General features: G+C 36.9%; 1 protein-coding gene across 1 annotated transcript in view; it reads right to left on the reverse strand.

Moving 5' to 3' along the window:
- Positions 1–20,907, reverse strand: part of LOC128649980 (bifunctional heparan sulfate N-deacetylase/N-sulfotransferase 4) — a 904,342-nt gene that overhangs the window by 163,649 nt on the left and 719,786 nt on the right. The window contains exon 6 of the mRNA XM_053703589.1: positions 14,272–14,454. Within this exon, the coding sequence (XP_053559564.1) occupies positions 14,272–14,454 (183 nt within the window). The remainder of the gene's footprint in view (positions 1–14,271; positions 14,455–20,907) is intronic.

Raw genomic sequence — 20,907 nt, forward strand, 5'->3', positions numbered from 1 at the left:
GCCTAATGTAGGGGTTGTATAGCAGATGCTGTTACAATGTCACTATCAGATACAAAGGTGTCACTCTCTGAATCTTGTGCATGAATGGCGTAAGCCTCTTCTACAGAAAAGTAACATGCCATGATGCAAAATGTGAATTTTTCTTCTTCTACATTACACTAACTCCCTCAACCTACCCACCAATTTCCCTTCCCCACCCCCAATTCCCACTTCCACTCAACAAAATGAACCCTACAATAAGACAGACTGATCACAGTATTTTATAAAAAGTTGCGACCAGATCTAAACAGGACTGCATAGAATGTCTTAACATCCTCAAGGGGTTAATTCATTCAGTTACAAATTTGTGTTTATCTCAAGGAGTTTTATGGCCCTTTAAAGGGCCATCCATTACAACAGAATTAATCAAAATAAACTTTCATGATTCAAACAGAGCATGCAATTTTAAGAAACATTTCAGTTTTACTTCCATTATCATATTATTTTTATATGCACACTTTCTGAAGCACCAACTCTTACTGAGCATGTGCAATAGTGTATATATATATATATGAGTCTGCCATTGGCTGATGGTTCTGATATGATACAGGGGACCTACAAACTGAAGTAGCTATTTACATTTTTCAGAAAAAATATATTGCTCATTATAAATTCAGAGTAAGTGCTTTTGCATTGTATTTTCATTATGTCTCTGCTGATTACGCAAGCTTCCTCTCTTTGTTGATTGTCATAACAATGACAAATACCTCACATCGATGATAGAACTATATCATATAGTTAATTTAAAGTAATAGTCTACTCCAGAATTGTTATTGTTTAAAAAGATAGATAATTCATTTATTACCCATTCCCCAGTTTTGCACAACCAACACGGTTTTATTAATATTTTTTTTTACTTTTGTGATTACCTTGTATCTAAGCATCTGCAGAGTGTCCCTTATTTCAGTTCTTTTGACAGACTTGCATTTTAGCCAATCAGTGCTGACTCATAAGTAACTCTACAGGAGTGAGCACATTCTATATATATATATATATATATATATATATATATATATATATATATATATATATATATATAACACACATGAACTAGCATCGTCTAGCTGTAAAAACTGTCAAAATGCACTGAGATAAGATGTGGCCTTTAAGGGCTTAGAAATGAGCATATGAGCCTACCTGGCTTTAGCTTTCAACAAATAATACAAAGAAAAAAAAGAAAATTTGATAATAAAAGTAAAGTGGAAAGTGGTGTAAAATGCATGCCCTATCTAAATCATGAAAGTTTATTTTTGCATAGACTGTCCCTTTAAGTGTCCCACTATTCAAATAAAGTTTATCATGTGCTTATAGCTGTGATGTAATTATTAACAAGCTTTATTTTGTTGTGATGTTGATGTTAGGGATAACATATTCTTGTTTCTCTGATATAATGCAAACTACAGGTATTAAACAAGAAACTGAGCAAGAATAACATATTGTGAAAATCCATATTGTATTAGCTTTGCGATATAACATTTTACTTTTGGTACTTTTCAAATTATTTTTACTACATTTAATGAATTTGGACAGGGTTACAAGCATACATGCATTGTCAAAATCAGTAAATAAATATTATCCTTGAAATCAGAATGTTGTATTAGTTTTTACTATATCTAATATTATTTATAGTTAGATATTTTACTCCTGTTCAGCTTATGCATAAATGCAAGCATTATGGAGAGCAAATTTATGCTCGAGTGCGATATATAATGCTTGCATATTAGTTCACTCATTACAAGATTTTTTTTTTGTCTCCTTTTTATGTCTCGGCATGCCTAGAAACGAACCTTGAAAGTCCAGTCTTTGGCCAGTTGCCTTGCCTGTTGAGCCACTGGAGGGCTCTGGGTCTGTGTGTATAGTTGTTTTCTACTGACTGCTCTGACTGGCTGTCTAGCTTCACCTGCCTGCCAGCTGCAGGCAGTTACCTAATCAACTACCTATAAAAACAGCTTCCTATGTGTGCCTGTGTATTGGATTTTGTTCCTGGGTGTGCTTCATTCTGATTACTGGTTTCTCCTGTTGTTGATATTTGCCTGAACTTAGACCATTCTAATGGATTTTGCTGCCTGGACCTCTGAACTTTGGCCTGTCTCCTGACTGTGCTTTTGTCTAGTGATTCTGCTTTTGTCTGCCCATATGGTTTCTCACACTCTGGCCTATTCCTTACTGATAACGTTCTGGGTACTATCCTTTGTGCTGGGACGCTGTGCATAACTTACACTTACCAACCTAAGGGTCCTTTACTTAAGGGACATTGTCATCTCAGGCCATGATAGTATACACAGGCCATAGTATGGACCCAAAGGAAGTGTCTTAAGTTATAGCCCACCAAGGCCAACTATTTGGGGCTCATGCTGCTCAAATCCAAAGTTTGGATGTGAAATTTGGCCAACTTACAGAAATGCTCAGAACATTCTGCCAAGTCTCACAATCCCCTCAAGCACCCACACCTGCATCTTCTCATCCTCCTTCACCCACAGTGAGAGCTTCTGCTCCTAAATTACCCTTACATGAGAAATGTGATGGTACCATAAATTAATGCAGGGGATTTCTCAATCAATGTCATCTTCATTTCTGAAATAATCCAGTTACATTTCATTCTTCTTCAACTCAAATCACTTTTATCATTTCACTCCTGAAAGGGAAAGCACTAGCTTGGGTCTCTCCTTTGTTGGAGAAAGATAATCCCATTCTTTATTATACCAAAGTCTTTCTAACTGCTCTCCAAACAGTGTTTGACAAACTAGGAATAGAGTCAGCTGCAGAAGCATCCTTACTGGAGGAACAACAAGGAACCCAGTCTGTAGCTCATTATGCAGTCGAATTGCGCACACTCTTGCAGGTGATTTATCAGGGAGCTTTGAAGGCAGCATTCCACAGAGGTCTATGTGACCAAATTAAAGATCAGCAAGTATATAGAGATGTACCGGCTACTCTTGAGGAATTATTTACCTTTGTGCCAAACTTGACTCTAGACATCAAGAGCGGCTAAAGCAAAGAAATCGATCCAGGAGATATCAATGCCCCCTGGTTAAGTTGGCCATTAGCTTTTAACTACATACTTCTTTCCCTCCTGCTCCTCCTCTGGAAGAACCCATAAAGGTAGGAACATTATACTTTTTAGAAGCAGAGAAATTGAGAAGGCAGAACCTTGGATTGCGTCTCTACTGTGGAAACAAGGGTCATCTCCCGAGAGACCGTCCTACCCAACTGGGAAAAAGCCAGGACTTAATTATTTTTGGAGAGGCAGAATAAGGCTGATCCAATCTCAAGACCTCTCCCAATCTACATCAAATTTAGCATGATCAAGATACACTCCCAAGCCCTCATTGATTCTGGAGCTGCAGGGAATTTTATTGATTTTACTTTTGCCTCAGTACATGGTTTTCCTCACACTAAAAATCCGAACCCATATTTGGCTCCAGATTAATTCTATCTCAGACTGCTCCTGTACTTACTACTGTGGGAGCTCTCCACTCAGAGCATCTACAATTTGATTTGGTGATATTGCCCTTTCTGCCCAAAAATTCTTGGAGTACCTTGGCTCCAGAAGCATAATCCTGTTTTCTCCTGGTCCTCTGGAGAACTTTTATCTTGGGGCAAATAATGTTTAAGAGCCTGCTTATTACGTTCAGTCATGAAAATGTCTGCTACCTATTTTTCTATGACATCTGAGTCCCTTATCCCTGAAGTTTATAGTGATTACAGTGATGTATTTTCCAAGAAAAAGGCTGAGTGCCTGCCCCCTCATAGAGAATACAATTGCCCTTTACCAATTCTCCCTGGAGCACCTATTCCTAAAGGCAGAACCTTTCCAATCTCCCAACCAGTAAAGAAAGCCTTGGAAGAGTACAATACAGAAAATCTAGAATGTTGGTTCATAAGACCATCCTCCTCTCCTGCTGGAGCAGGATTCTTCTTTATTGAAAAGAAGCATGGGGGTCTCAGATCATGTATCGATTACCAAAAACGTAATCATATTACAGTTAAAAATTCTAATCCTCTTCCTCTCATCTTAGAGCTGTTTGGCTGTGTCCATAGAGCTACTATACAAGCTGGATTTCAGAGGGGCTTAAAACCTAATTAGAATAAATTTAAGGTGACAAGTGGAAAACAGCCTTTAATATCAGATTTGGCCACTACGAATACCTGGTAATGCCATTTGGTTTATGTAATGCCCCAACCATATTCCAGAGATTAGTCAATGATAAATTTAACTATTTAAAAAAGTTTGACATAATATATTTCAATGCCATTCTTATATATTCATAGTCCCTATTAGAACATAAACAACATGTTAGAGCTTTACTCCAAAGACTACGCCAAGCTTGAGTAATGTTTGTTTCATCAAGACTCTTTTCGCTTCCTTTGGTATATCATTTCTGCCTTTGGCTTCTCCATGGATCCTAAGAAATTGACATTTTTACAACAATGGCCAAAACCAACCACAGACAAAGGGATACGATTCTTGGGTTTTGCTAACTGCTACAGACGATTTGAACTGGTCAAAGAGTTACTTCTTCTAACTTCCCAACTATACCAGAATCAAGCCAACAGATAACAACAAAGGCTCCTTCCTATCAACCAGGCGACTAAGTCTGTTTAGCTATCAAGAACCTGCATCTTAAACAAGTATATGCCAAATTGGGTCCTCGGTTTGTAGGCCCATTTCGAATCTTGTGAGATAGTGGATGATGGTAGTGCGCTTAGTGTAGGGTATTAAACACCTTAACTGAATAGCAGATCCTTCAAGCTACTATAGTGAAAAAATGACAAATGTGGGAGGGAAAGTAAGGGCGCTAGAAAAGCTAAAAATACCACTAAAAGCTAAGAAAAAAATGTATAATGACCAGGAATTCTAATAGATTAATAATGTATTTAATGTGCCATAAGAAACAAATTTACAAAATTAAAAGGGACGTCTCCCAAAAAATTGCATAGTAAAAAAATCAGTTTAAAATTATTATAAATGAAGACTGTATTCCGATTAGACGTTGGATACTTTGTACATATAAAAGTTCATTCCTTAGGACCTTGCCAATTGCGAGATACAATGTCTAAATCTAAAGTCAGAGGCGATCAGAGGCGAGCCCTCGAGGGGGAAACCGTGACGTCAGACGCCGGATTCTCGTGGAGCACACACGGAGTTGCCTGACAGAGACCGGACTTTGGTAAAGTTGCCGTTAAGCATTTTAAAGTAAAGACGTTTTAACCTTTTAGCCTACTAAAATACAAATGAAGTAAAGATTCTCTATTGTGGGATTATGACACAGAACAACAATCAAGATTATCTGTATATCTGACATCTGACTTTAGATTTAGACATTGTATCTCGCAATTGGCAAGGTCCTAAGGAATGAACTTTTATATGTACAAAGTATCCAACGTCTAATCGGAATACAGTCTTCATTTATAATAATTTTAAACTGATTTTTTTACTATGCAATTTTTTGGGAGACGTCCCTTTTAATTTTGTAAATTTGTTTCTTATGGCACATTAAATACATTATTAATCTATTAGAATTCCTGGTCATTATACATTTTTTTTCTTAGCTTTTAGTGGTATTTTTAGCTTTTCTAGCGCCCTTACTTTCCCTCCCAAATTTGCCATTTCGAATCTTGAAACAAGCAAATCCAGTAGTTAATCATCTAGTTCTTCCATCCTCCCTTTGTATACACCCTGTGTTTCATGTCTCCCTATTGAAACCAACAATAAGAAACAGATTTTACGGGGCCGGAGCCGACCATAAACAGAGATGGCCGCATTATTGTAAAGCTCAGTAGAATCATAGGCCCAATTAGGGTATAATACTATATTAGAGCAAAGTTCTTAAGCCCACAGACATAGGAGAACCTTATGAAGGTATGTAACAAACAGCTTCTATGGAACAGAAATATGCAGCAGCGATAGAAAGGAGCCTGCCTGCGTGAACAGAAGCTGTAACCGCCATTACGGAGGACATTACAGAGTGAAAACTGCTTACCTGTTCTTAACAGATTGTGAACCGGTCTAGTGCAGGAGATCTACCTTTCAGCAAGGGACTACAAGGATGGCAAGATCGCTGCACGCAATGGATTAATGAAAGCAAATTGAAGTATACTGCAGTGGTGAGCTGAGGGAAACGGAGCTACTGTGGGGGGAAGCCATTTTCATACTACTCAGAGCGCAGCCACATAAGGGTGAGAGACACCTATAAACCACAAAAAGGAGTGTGGGCAAACACAATAAGACCTAATAATTTGTGTATTAAAGGCAGCAAGAGTAAAAGGAGGGAACTAGGTGGGAACGGCTTCATAGGGCACTGATTGAATACGCGATACAAACAACTTCAGGGATATAAGCTGACCTGTGGGGAGAAACCATTATATGTTCTCTAAAGTGTTTGGAAAAGGAAATTTTAAAGGACACTTTACACATGGATACAGAGTCACACAGGGTTTATAATAAGGAAATGTAATTGCCCTAAGCCTTCTTACATTGCAGCTTTGAAACAGTGGGTCTAAAAGGAGGAATTAACACTACACAGGTGTGAATATAGAAATAAAAAACCTTTTCAACACTCCCCGCTGGAATCCATTGTCCCTCACAGCTGATAGGAGACTCGGCTGAGGTCGGGGCCTGGACTATACTGTGGGCCTGCAAGCTACTTCTGGGTAAGGCTTGCAGTTCCTCTATCATATACAGTCCCCAGAGTTTCAGCGCATCGCCCAAAGCTTACATACACTAACTGTTTAGGGTCAGAGGGCACTTCTACCAAGCTCCATTGCTGACTACCTATTACCCTCTGTAATATCCGGACCGATTTGCTGCTCCTGGGCTGGTCTGGGCATCAATATAATATCTGTGTGGGTGCAAGGGTCTTGACTTATTCCTTTCTGAGCCTCCTACAAAGTGATCTCCCACTGTACTCCCCTGCCAGTGTTTACCTACCAAGTCTTCTGAAGCCATCACTGCAGGTTTTTGGTACTGCTACACTAATTTGCCCTGCACTGTACCCAATATATGCCCTGCCCTCAGGCTGAGGAATCTTCACTAGACCGCCTTGGGGGAGCAATTCGGGCCTATTCACGTGGCATCTCTGGCCCTTAAGTGTGCTTAGGTGTAAGTGGACAAATCAGGACTTGAGGTGCTGCAATTTGTCAGGTAAACCCTATCTGACTATTGCCTGGACAATACAACTTGGAAGCTTAATATTTCTTGTTCAGGCTCACTATTAACTACCTATCTAAAAAAGAGACCCACAATTTAGCCCTGTATAAAGCTGACTAACCGGCATACTTTCCATTTGCTGTATATGTACCTGTTAGTGCTAGGTTGCAACATATGTACTAGTTTTTGCCATATTTACACTTTCTATTTCTAAAATGTCATATTGTGATTTTTTATAAGCCCTTTTTCCACTAACACCTATCTCCTCCTCCCAACCCTATTAATCTGCCAAACCTGTAGAAAAGTGCGAGAAAGTAGTTTTGTAAGTGTATCACCTGTGTGACCACCCCTCACCTTTCCGCTCCTGCCCAGCCTGTCTGGGTAGGTCACTTCCCACTTCCCTCTCTCTTCCTTTGGGTCGTAACCCTATGTTCCCTAAGGTGAGGGTTAGGTTCTAGGACATTAGTACAATTGTTAGAATTACAAAGGAAAAGCATACACTCAGACTGCACTCCTAGGTCAGGTTGCAAGTTAGTTGCAAATAATAATCACTTAGTTGCTGATCCAAGGTTGGAATGCGGGGATAGGAATAGACACTAAATTAAAATATAACTTTTATTGGGTTTAATAATATTATTTACAACTATTTAGGTCAATAGTATATATATGCATACCGGCTAAATAATACTGAGCCTATGCAACTCACACCTGACTGATACTTCAATTGCTTAGACGCTGCACGACCAATATCCATTCAGCTCTAATAGAGCCCACGCTACAAACGTTCAATTGGCACCTCACTTGCCTTATATTATTTACAACCCTTTGGGTCAATTGAATATAAATGCATACCGGCTAAATAATACAAAGAGCATTAACCGTACTATTTACAACTCTTTTGGGTTAATATAATATATAGGCATACCGGCCAAATGATACATGGAGAATTAACCGTAACACAAAGCCGGATATAGTATAACAAGTGAACCTGTGAATGTTACAATGCTAAGATAAATACGTGGCAAGCTTCTAACCATAATTTGATAATAAATCTACTCTCTTAGTAACGACAATATACTTACGATCAAGGGCATACATGTACCTAGCTAACCTTTACTTATATCTTTTACATCCGGGCGACATTAGTAATCTGTACTGATCTCGCCGTAACTTAAACCAAAGCGCTCAGCAACAGCCATACACGCTACAAACTATGACTGTATGAAATCAAACATAAGTGAGTGATCTCAATATAAACGACTACTTGGGATGTTATTATGAATAAGATATAGGGTTTCAGAACCACCGCATACCAATTTGTGGCTATTAGACTTACTACGTACAACAAACTGGCATACACCCATTAGTGTGACTCACTATACTCCAGTAGAAAATCAGCTACCCCCAATCCTGTGTATACTAATTTCACATGGTATACACTGAATACTCAGTATACCAAATATAGTGAACCAGTTGATTAAGGTACTACTTAAAGTCAGACTAATTATTGACTAACATCAATATGAACAGGTTTCTCTATAACGAACCTTGAATATAAGGGTTATTACTAAGTACATGTAACGTTTGTGAGGTTAGCACAACCTCTCTCCTATAGTTATATCTACCTTTCCAATATTGAGGTTAATCACACGAATATCTAGGAGAAGTCTATGTACATCGAGTTACAATATTGTGTGCTATCACAACGTTAGTCTATCTAGCTCATCTATGACAACATTCAATCAGTCATGGTCTAACTACCTGCCTAAATAAAAGTGGACTTACTTTTTACTCTACTCTCTCACACACTTACTCATATAGAGTGTCAAGCCAACCTATCACTACTACTTGTAATTTATATGTTATGTACTACGATGGATAGGTACATTAGGCTTGCACGCAAGTAGGCATAATTGCTTAATTGAACTAAAAATCGGTTATTATATTTCTACAAACTTAAGTGTGGTTTTAATGATTTTTCCTATTTTAATTATTAAACCCAATAAAAGTTATATTTTAATTTAGTGTCTATTCCTATCCCCGCATTCCAACCTTGGATCAGCAACTAAGTGATTATTATTTGCAACTAACTTGCAACCTGACCTAGGAGTGCAGTCTGAGTGTATGCTTTTCCTTTGTAATTCTAATATTTATACTCATACACCATGCACCCACATCTAGCCGTATTATAGTGGCATAATTGAAGATATAAACAGGTCTATTACACAAAGGTAGTGCCATTGGTAATTTTTGTAAATTAGTACAATTGTAATTATACTGTTCATCCTTTGGTGCACATAATCCCAGGCACCATATTGTTCTTGGTTTCTCTGCCCCGTGCTATCCTGCATCCACATTGGTCATATAATCTAATTGGCCTTCCTAGGCATTCAGTGAGGTGATCTTCTCCTCCCTAATGTGGTAGGCAGGAAGCCGGTATGGCTGGGGCAGTTGACCTACTTCAGCAGTATATGTATACGGGAGCTTAGCTTCTGTTCTAACTAAAGGCTTAGTCTGTATTCTAATGCTTAACTGAATATCTCATAGGTAACTAGGGGCCCTTATCTGCTTATTGTGAAAGAGTATATCATTGTTGCTAGTCAAGGTGTAACACACTGCCAGGAGGCAATCCAAGAATCAAAGCAAAGTTAAGAAGACAGTCCTAGATCATTTATCCCTTCCAACTCCTAGGGAGGCATCTCAGTCGCCCTCCAGCCACGCTGACCAGGACTCTCAGGATGGTGACTCTATCCAATGTCAACTCCTGTGTGGCCTCCCCTAAATACATCACGGAGACAACTATGCAAAAGATGCTGGCTGCCCAAACTCTTTCAATCACTCAGGAGATTCATCGTAGCTCGGCTGAGCTGCGTAAAGACATCTCAGAGATAGGAGAGCGGGTGGATGCCTTAGAACGCAAACAAGACAACTTAACCACCGACCATACTAAACTCTTGGCATACTCCGAATCACTGGCTGATCAGATCACACAGCTGGAATACAAATTAGCCGATTTGGAAGACAGATCTCGACGCAGCAATATTCGCTTTCGAGGTATCTCGGAGTCTGTATTACCCCCCGACTTACAGGATTTCCTCTCAGAGCTATTTAAGGAGCTCCTGGTAACATTTGCTATGACTCCCAACACCCTGGAGGTCTGCCACAGAGCCTTTAGACCCAAAGCGGTCTCATCAGACAAGCCTAGGGACGTCATTGTATGCTTCCACAGCTACAGTCTCAAGGATCGGATCCTACAGGCGGCTTATCACAGGCCTTCCTTGTCTGAGAAGTTTAAAGATATCCAGCTGCTACAGGATCTGTCTCAACACACACTTCAACAAAGGAGATTGTTCTCCCCAATCACTGAGGTCCTAAGACGTGAAAACATAAAATACAGATGGGGCTTCCCAACCAAAATTCTCATCACAAAGGAGAACCAGTCACACACCATGGCTAACATTAACATAGGTTTCATGCTATTGGAGTCCTGGGGCCTGCGCCCGCCAATGGGCAACCCACAACCATCCTCCCAGGCAAGGCTCAGAGCCTCAGCCCCTGAATGGCAGGTCAAAGAGCAGAGGCCTAAAAGGCAAACATATCTAACTCCTCCAAGAAACAGATTTTACAAAGTATCTAAATTTCCTCTATCATAGAAACCGATGGTCAAAAAGGGTACAAAGTGGCAAGATTTTGGACTCTAAATGGAGAGGACAAAGACTTCTGTACCTTATGAATTAGAAGGGCTACCCAATCACAGAACATTCTTGGGTATCTGCCATAGACCTACATGCTCCCTCACTTGTAAAACTTTTTCATCGCATCCATCCTGTCAAACCCTGTGGTCCCCAGAGGGGCCCTTGAGGGGAAGAAGCTCTGTCACAGCACACCCGGAATTGAACCTGGGACCTCCGTTCTCTGCCAGTTGCCTTGACTCTTGAGTCACTGGAGGACTCTGGGTCTTTGTGTGGATAGTTATATCCTACTGCCTGCTGTGGCTGGCACTCTAGCTCCATCTGATTGCCAGCTGCAGGCAGTTACCTAATCATATGCCTTTAAAAGCAGCTTCCTGCTTCCTGTGTGTGCATGTTTATTGGATTCTGCTCAACCTGCCTGCCAGCCGCAGGCAGTTACCTAATCAACTGCCTATAAAAGCAGCTTCCTGTTTGTGCCTGTGTATTGGATTCAGCTCCACCTGCCTGCCAGCTGCAGGCAGTTACCTAATCAACTGCCTATAAAAGCAGCTTTCTGCTTCCTGTTTGTGCCTGTGTATGGGATTCTGTGCCTGGGTGTGCTTCCTTCTGCTTGCAGTTTTCTCCTGTTGCTGAACTTTGCCTGAACTTAGACCCTTCTACTTGATTTTGCTGTCTTGACCTCTGAATTTTAACCTGTCTCCTGACTGTGCTTTCGTCTAGTGATTCTGCTTCTGTCTGCCCGTCTGGTTTTTGACTCTCTGGCCTGATTTTAGACAATTTTTCTGGATTGTGCTTTGGTACATCTTTGCCCTGTTTGTTGCCGACTTGCCTGCCCGACAACACTTTGGCCATTACTTACTGGTCACATTCTCTGTACTATCCTTTGAGATGGGACGCTGTGTATAACTTACATAGTGCTCAACAGCATTTGCTGGTAACCCCCTGCATCACTATTAACCCACAACAAATTTAACAACAACCTCAATTAATGCTACTTAACACTAAGATCTCTACAAAGATTAACCCCTAAACAACCAGACCCCCTATAGAATTTAAACCCTAACCACTGCAACTAATCCCCCACTACTTTAACTTGAAATTAAATTTAAATCATACAATACAAAAGACCATTAATCTTATTGGTTGATTTGAAAAATTCAACTTTACGAGTACATTTGTGTGAGGGGGTTTCTGGGGGGGATTTTTGTATTTTATTTTGGTAATTTTAGGGGATTTTTTTAGGGGTGTGGTCTTAGCAGTAAGGGTGTTCCTATGTGTTCTAGGAGGGCTAGTGCCCCTAATAGCTCTATGTTAGATAATATATCAATGAAAAACTGTTCAATGCAATAAGTGCAAAAAGCTTAAAAGGATTTAACTTTCGAATGTAAAATAACTCAATAGTGAAGGTATTAATTGATTCATCTTAATTGATATTTATATCTAACAATATTTTCATTAAGTTAATAAAGACAAGAAATACTAGTTGATAGCTGTATAAAGGTGTTTTAATCTTTAATTCTGCATAGTGATTATAATTGTTTTATTAAACTGTCAACTCATGTAGAGAACTTGTCTTGTGCTGTCAAAACCCTCAGTTTAAGTCCTGCTCGTTTTCTTAGTTAGTTCTTTTTTCACATATGTCTATTTAAAAAATAAAATTAATGGAAAAATAGTTCTTACTGCCAGTGTACAAAGTCTAACTCCTATTTCTGTGTTAAAATGATCACGTGTTTTCAAAATTAAAATGTTCTCTACCGTAGAACAGTAACTATACATTGTAATCAAAGTACTCATTTTGTAACACATTTTTAGGTAGCAGCTATTCACAAAAAAAATTGAAAATGTGAATTTGGAAAGTTTTTTGTTTTTACTAAAATATTCCCATGTTTTAAATCAATATAGTTTTGGTTCATAAATGCAAATTCTTATTCTACCCCTTTGACTTACAGACAGAACTGCAATATTTTAGTAACAAATGCATATACTGAAATGTGCTGTATTGTATGACATTTTAGACAACGTTACAATGTACTTCTATTATCAATCTTGCTTAGTTCTATTTATGCATTTATATATATTTACTCCTTATACCTCAAGCTCAGGCGTGTGCATGTGTCTATAGCCACTTGGCAGCAGTGTTTGCAACATTGTTTATCACAGTGTTATACAATGTTGCAGATACTGCTGCAATAGACTGCAAAAGACAAGTGCACACTCCTAAGCTCCTAACAAATGTGTGTGGTGACATTGCAGAGGGGACAGGGTCACAATTGGACAAACTGGTTTGGGAGCTGGAAGAAAGACCCCTCATTTTAAAGGTCACCTGCTCTTTCAAATGATGATCAGTACAAAGCAGATTGCACAATATATGTGGATTTGCTTGGGAATCGGACATAATATACTCAGTAAAAATCTGTTATGTCTAGAAACCCTAATAAAGTAATACAGTAGAAAAGTCCCTCTCTTAACAAAATATATGAATTTTGTCTTTATAGCAGGTGATCACTGTGGAAATAGTGATCACTTTGCAAGAAAAAAGTGCTTGTATTTCTGTCTAACACAAAGGGGCCTCTCTTATCTATATTATAACCACCAAAAGGCCATTTAGTTAAATGATTGCAGTAACAACATTGATCACCTGGCCATTTTCAATATTATTTGATTTTTATTACAGTTGTTAATTGCAGCTACTGTATCTCACATGCCATGAAATATAAATATAATAATGGTATATTCTGAATCTCTTTGGCTGCTAAAAAACAATATATATATATATATATATATATATATATATATATATATATATATATATATATATATATATATATATATATATATATATATATATGTGTGTGTGTGTGTGTGTGTCTGGGTCACTCATTGTAATTTGACTTAACAATAGTGCTTAAATGTACTTAGCAAAAAAGCTCAAGATTAGCTTAACACTGGGGTGTGGTAATGATTTAGCAGTTAAAGAGTTCATTTTGATTTTACTGTCCCTTTAACTGTAACTTAAAATGTTTTAGCTTTATTCTCTAATATTAATCAAATTCAGAACCTCTTTATCTCAAGCTAAAGGAAAATCTACAAAGAACATCTTAACAGATGTATAGCTTTTCAGCTCAATGATTGTATTTACTTTTTTTTTTGTTTTAAAGGAAGTCTATGCATTTTAAATGTCACCAAATATTATATACTGCTCTTTACATTTTCATATTCATCATATATATTATATACTGATCTTTACATTTTCATATTCATCATATATTATATATATATATATACACACAGTATATATATTTTAAAAAATTATCAGACTCTCTCTCACACACATTCACTCTCTCTCTCTTTCCCTGTATGTAATGGAAAAAAAGGATAACTGTATATTACCTGCCAGATAGGATCCTTTTGTTCTGGAAAAAGCTCAAAATATTTGCGAGCCAGCTGCAGTGGAGGCAGCGTTTGCAGCTTTAGATTGGTCCAGGTCTGTACAAAATTGGCCAGGTTAACAAATGTGTATAATCCAAGGCGGTCATTCCCATAATTAGACAAATGTGTCATGAAAATGCTGATCTGAAATAAAGGTAGAATTATCTATTAGTTGTAACAAATACTCAGTTGCTCAATAGATGGCAGTACCTGCCTTTTTATTTGAATTGAATATCAAAATTGTAAACTGTTCCTAAAAATAAAAATCTTTTTTTTGTTTTAATTTTATATGTACCTAAAGCAACGTCTCTTTATAATACACAGAAAACCAGAGAATGCAAAAGCAGAATTGTCAGATAAACTACAAAATAATTGACTGCCACACTTTCCCAAGCTATTCCTATAATAGGAAACATGAAAATACAAAATAAATTATTTCATTCTCCTGAGGGAACAGTAAAATCTGGACATCAAGGTTACTGAAAGCAAATGAATAATTATTAATCATACATATTTTCCTTCACTGCATGAACTGCAAAATAGCTGTGAATATTCTCTATACATTTCTGATGAACAATATCAAATAATAAAAAGGGTTTAGGTCTCTTATTCTATAGTCCAAAATCTAAAACGCTAATTTTAGTTTATTTTACCAACAAGGCATATAGCTGTCTTTTAGCATCACCTAATACTTTTTTCATTGAGGTATACATAAATCTCAGTCATCTCTCTAATTAATAAGAATCAATACATCTTCTTGTGCAGATTGGATGAACTGGGCAGCAAACATTGCCGAAAATAAAACATTAGATAAAAGAGTGGGGATTACAAGCACTAAGTCAGGTAAACACCACTCAAAAAGAAGAAGCCTTAACTTGGTCCAGAAATAGTTAGTTGCAAATATGGTCTATGAAAAAGTCAATGCCAGAGTTGGTACTGATTATTCTGCCATCAGAGATAAGAAAATTAGATAAAATATAAAAATAGAAGACTTGTTATGAACAATTTGCAGATGATATTGTGAACTCATCAGTTTTTGGAATTTACTACAATATATGCTTAAAGGGACATAATACTCATATGCTAAATCACTTGAAACTGATGCAGTATAACTGTAAAAAGCTGAGAGGAAAATATCACCTGAGCATCTCTATGTAAAAAAGGAAGATATTTTACCTCACAATTTACTTAGCTCAGCAGAGTAAGTTCTGTGTAAAAAGTTATACTTCACCTGCTCCCAGCTGCAGGTAAAAATAAAAAAAAATGAAGAAATGAACAGCAGCCAATCAGCATCAGCAGTGCTGAGGTCATGAACTCTTACTGTGATCTCATGAGATTTCACTTAACTCTTATGAGATTTCATAGTAAGCTTCCTTTACCTGATTGGTGAAATAAGATGAGAGTGCATGATGCTCATCCCTTCAGATGTCCCAGGACAGACACACTAAAATGCTGCTTAGAAATCCTTTACAATGGGAGGTGGCTACTGAGGAACTTTTGAGGTAAAATATCTTTCTTTTTTACATAGAGATGTTCAGGTGATATTTTCTAGTCAGCTTTTTACAGCTATGCTGCATCACTTTCAAGTGTTTAAACATTTGGGTATTATGGCCCTTTAAACATTCCTGAATATGTATTTACCCCCTGTTTAAATACCAAGGGGCCAATTTATCAAGGCCCGAATGGAGCTGAATGCATCTGTTTCCACGCGAGCCTTCAGGGTTGCCGGAAAAAGGAGTTAAGAAGCAGCGTTCCTAAGACCGCTGCTCCTTAACTCGTCCACCACCTCTGAGATGGCAGACATCCATCAGTCCGATCGGATACGATCGGGTTGATTGACACCCTGGTCTGCAGGGGCGATATTGCACAAGCATTTCACGAGAATTGCTTGTGCAATGATAAATGCAGACAGCGTATGCTGTCGTCATTTATCGATGTCCGTCCGTACAATGATAATTCGGCCCCCATGAATGTACTTCCTATATACACAACTGGTGCAGAAATTCCATTGATCAACTTTATTTATGCAGTTTTTTTTTGTGAGTTTGTATTCAGAAACCTACTCACACTATACTTATTTTCAATTGGGTGACCCGTACAGTTTCCTATTGGCTTCACTGCACCATGAGAGAAAGTAGAACAAAGTGCCTTACAAGGATGAGCCATCTGGACTACTAGTAAAAAGGAATCCATGCTGTTGTAAATAATAATAATAAACAAAACAGCTTAACATTAATTTCAAAACTTTGTGGTGGTTTCACAAACACCATTCAATGTGATGAGTCAGCTGCACTGAAAATAGATAACATTTACTGTCTAATAACAGTTATACAAATGTAACATAAAGATGCTGGATTTTGTTCCTGTACACTATGCACGTGTAACTTCCTGGCTCTGGCTCCTGTGTTTATAAACACCCAGTGCTTTCACAAACAAACCTTGGATTGTTGGAAGGTATACATTATAAATAATACATGGGGTTCAGAAACAAATACCATTGGCTAAATTTTATGTTACGGAACAAGGGGACAGCAAATTTTATAAGCCTTAAACAACAGTGTTTTTATAATTTTTAAAAGGAAATAACATCATCAATCTTCTTGCGCTTTACTCAGTCAACTGCATTACTGTCCTATTAGTAGATGACTGTTCCTTTATAAGGAAAAGTCATTGTTCTGGGTTATAATATGCCCCCCCATTAATTAGTGTAGCACCTCAAAATGCCCAATTCATCTGTCCTGGATTTACGAAGAAGTGACTCTATGTAGAATAAGAAGAGAAGAATACAAGGGCTAAGGGGGATTAAAATAAATGTAGGCATAGATAGTAGAAAATGAGGTCCCCTACATTAACCCTGGACATTGGAGATTTATCTTTGTAGTAAGTTTTAGCCTGGAATATTCTTGTCCAAAATCATTCATTATTTGGACATAAAAAATGTAGTTTACACATCTGTAAGTTTCAAATGACATTATAAATATTTCTGAAATAGGCTATTTTTTTTAAATGCTTCCTTCAAACGTTATCACTAGGTTGTGATATTGGGGTTATTCTGCAATTCAAATGGCAGAATAAAGGTTTCCTTTAACCTTTGTTCTTCCATTCAAATGTTTCAAGACCACTAACATTCAAATATTACACTTATATATTGACCCTAAAAGAATTGTCTGTTAAATTCAAATGTTACATTAAATTATTATATTGCTAGATTTGATAAAGCATTAGCTAACATTTATTTTGTAAAAGGAAAATGTGAAAGGTCTAACATTTATTTAGAACAAATATATGTGGACAACTCAAATTATTTTTAATAAATGCGCAGAAACATTAACCTAACCATAGTTCTTATGATCAACATTGCCAGTGTTCAGAGTATACATGTAGATGAGGGTTATTTCTTTATGGCTATATTTAAAAAAAAAAGTATAATTTGAAAAAAAAACTTTAAGTACTACCATGCATTTCAAATTCCATTTTATGTACACATAAATTATTATTAGACTTTAAATTAAACTAGCATTTCTTATATGGGTTTAAATATCAAAGCTTCTACTGTAAAACTGAACTAAGTAAAAATACACCCAAAGTTATCATACTTTCAGACCTAGTGAAAAGAAATCCAAAATCTATACATTGTACGTTTCAGCAAACGATATTCACTGTGAATTGACCAAAGCTTTTGTCTATGAGATATGTTCTTGTCCGACTGTATCTCTGACAGATTTCAAAGTTATAAAAGGCATGGATGCCATAAAACTTGTTAATGAATGTGTTGAAAAAGCTGACTGCAACTTTCCACTATAAAAATTGTGGAATTCATTAAGAATTGTACCCACTCCTCATCAAAGCCATCAATGCATAGAACAAATTCCGCTGTCAAGGATATAAACAACACAAAGGTGTCCTCAAAATATTGCCAAAAAAATGAATTAGAACAAAGCAAAGAAAAAATCCCCCTATATAAAACAGTGCACTCTAAGACATGCAAACAGAAAACTTGAAAACAGATAAAGAAAACTAAAAACACAACCTCCTCAGTTTTGAAATAGCGAGACTCCAACATGAGACAGTGGGCTCCATTTACCAAGTAGTGAATTCTGCTTTGGAGGCCTATAATTTAAGTTCTGGAACAATAGTTAAAGGGACAGTTTACTCAAAAATTTTCTCCCCTTTAATTTGTTCCCAATGATCCACTTTACCTGCTGGAGTGTATTAAATTGTTTACAAGTAGCTCCTTTACCCTTATATTGGCATTTGAAATTGTTAATTTAGCATATGGTATCCCCACCTATTCTCAAAGTTTGTGGCCGCGCGTACCAGCTATAGATAAGCTTTGTAAACAAAGCCAGCAGAAGAAATTACACTCCCAGTGTGATAAAGCAGAGATAAGGTAATAAAATGTTGATTTTCCATTGTTCTCTCAAAGTACTGGTGATTGTTTTAAGGACAGATATAAGATAAAGAAGCAGGTATATGTGCACAATGTGATACAGTAATGAGATCTGATTATACCTACAAGCTCAACCTATTTTATTAGGCTGTGGCTTCAAAACACAAAATCAGAGCTTTAATATACAGAAATAAACCTTAAAAGGCTAATTTTCATACATTTTATACTCTGCAGTTGGTAAAAAAAGCAATTTTAAACACATTAAGGGAAAAACTATTTTACAGTATACTGTCCCTTTAAGTAGCAGTGGTCTTAAGGGACCAGTAAATACAGTTAATTTGCTTAATCAACAAATGCATCCTAAAAAGACAATTCAAATGAGTAGTAGATTTTTTTGGACAAATTTCAATGTTATGAATATTTCCCCTCCCTCTGTACCATGTGACAGCCATTAGCCAATCACAAATGCATATACATATATTCTGTGAATGCACATGCTCAGTAGAAGCTGGTGACTCCAAACGTGTAAATATAAAAAGACTGTGCATGTGCACATTTTGTTAATGGAAGTAAATTGGAAAGTTGTTTAAAATTGTATGCTCTATCTGAATCATTACAGTTTAATATGACCTGAGTGTTCATTTAAGACCAATGCTCCTTAACCTGTCCGCCACCTTAAAGGTGGTGGTTTGAAATCATCACAATCTGATCCAGATTATTGACAGCCCCTGCTAGTGTCCGAGTGTCTTTATGAATTCTGCATGTTTAACATGGTTTAGGTGAAATACAACTCAACCACGTATCTAGAAAGCCCTGGAATGTCTATGTTGATCCCCTTGTTTGCATCTACAAGGTTTCTGAGATGCCTCTTGTTCTGTTCACTGAGACTACTTTAATAAAACAGACATGCAAATAATTTACAAAACTGAGTATTTAAAAAAAACTATTTTGCAAGTGTTTTCCAAATGTTTTGATTGTAAATATTGTTTTCCCAATTATGAAGCAGTCAAAAAGTAGAGAAAACTTGGCTCCTTTCTCCCATCAAATCTTAATGTCATGAAAAAAAAATTGTTGCCTATATTGGTGTCAGGCTTAATGTGAATACTGATGATTGGGAGATAACTTTTGAAGCAAATGTAAAAGTTAAAAGAAAAACAAACAAAAAACAACAACTTAAACACAAGCTGTATAAAACAGAGGAATGCATATTTATTTTTCCTATCTTACTTCTGCCATAAAGCAACTTATGCTGCTTGTATTATTTTTACCATTTTTAAATTTCATAATAAAGGGATAGGATAGATTTCCTTTTTGGCAGCACTTTCCAAAGGCTTTTTTGGAGACAATGATCAAAAGGTTGACATCAGGAAGTGAAATCACACAAAAGTTTTGAGGTTTCTATTTAGCATTAACTTATGATTTAGGTGCCTCTACTTCACATCCAGAACCTTGCAAGATAGATAATCAACTCACAAACTCAAATGTGCCTTTATAAAATTTTTGTGGAAGCTCACATAACTGATTAGACCTCTTTGATAATCTCACCAGAGCAGAGAGTTTTATATCATCAGCCTCTTTGTCTTCTTTACCTAATACTGGTTCACTTTTCTACCTCCATAGGGGAGCTAAGCAAGTAAAAACTATTTGGGATGTGACTCATTGCTCCTTGAAGAAATGATCATTTTAAGATTAGCCACAAAAATGTTGGTGGACAAAGAAATATTTTTATGAAAATTATATATACGATTATGTAATGAAAAGCATCCTATAAATGTGATGATGTGCATCATATCATAAGAATTTAATGTTCTAGATTTTTATACCACAGACTTCCCTGACAACTCAAATGTATGTTTGTTTATTTTATATGTGGATGACAGCTTTATAACTTTCAATAATCATTTGTTTGTGAACTTTGACCTAAGAATAAAGGCAAACATTTGGTTGATGGCTTCATATGTGTGGCTTGTACATTCAGCTTAGAGGTATTGACATTGATACCCTCCAGAAAAATATAAATTAAATTATCCAGTGTTACTAGATAAATCACTTTATACCTCTGGGTTTCTTGCATCAGCAGACCATTTGAAGGGTCAAAAATGTCTTGAACATTTTACCCTGTTTTTTTTAACTGAAAATTTACATTTTATTTCTGATTAGTAAAGGTTTGAATTATTTTGAAATAATATATACTGCAAAATGTTTTC

This window comes from Bombina bombina, chromosome 2 (genome assembly GCF_027579735.1).
Source record: "Bombina bombina isolate aBomBom1 chromosome 2, aBomBom1.pri, whole genome shotgun sequence".
NCBI lineage: Eukaryota > Metazoa > Chordata > Amphibia > Anura > Bombinatoridae > Bombina > Bombina bombina.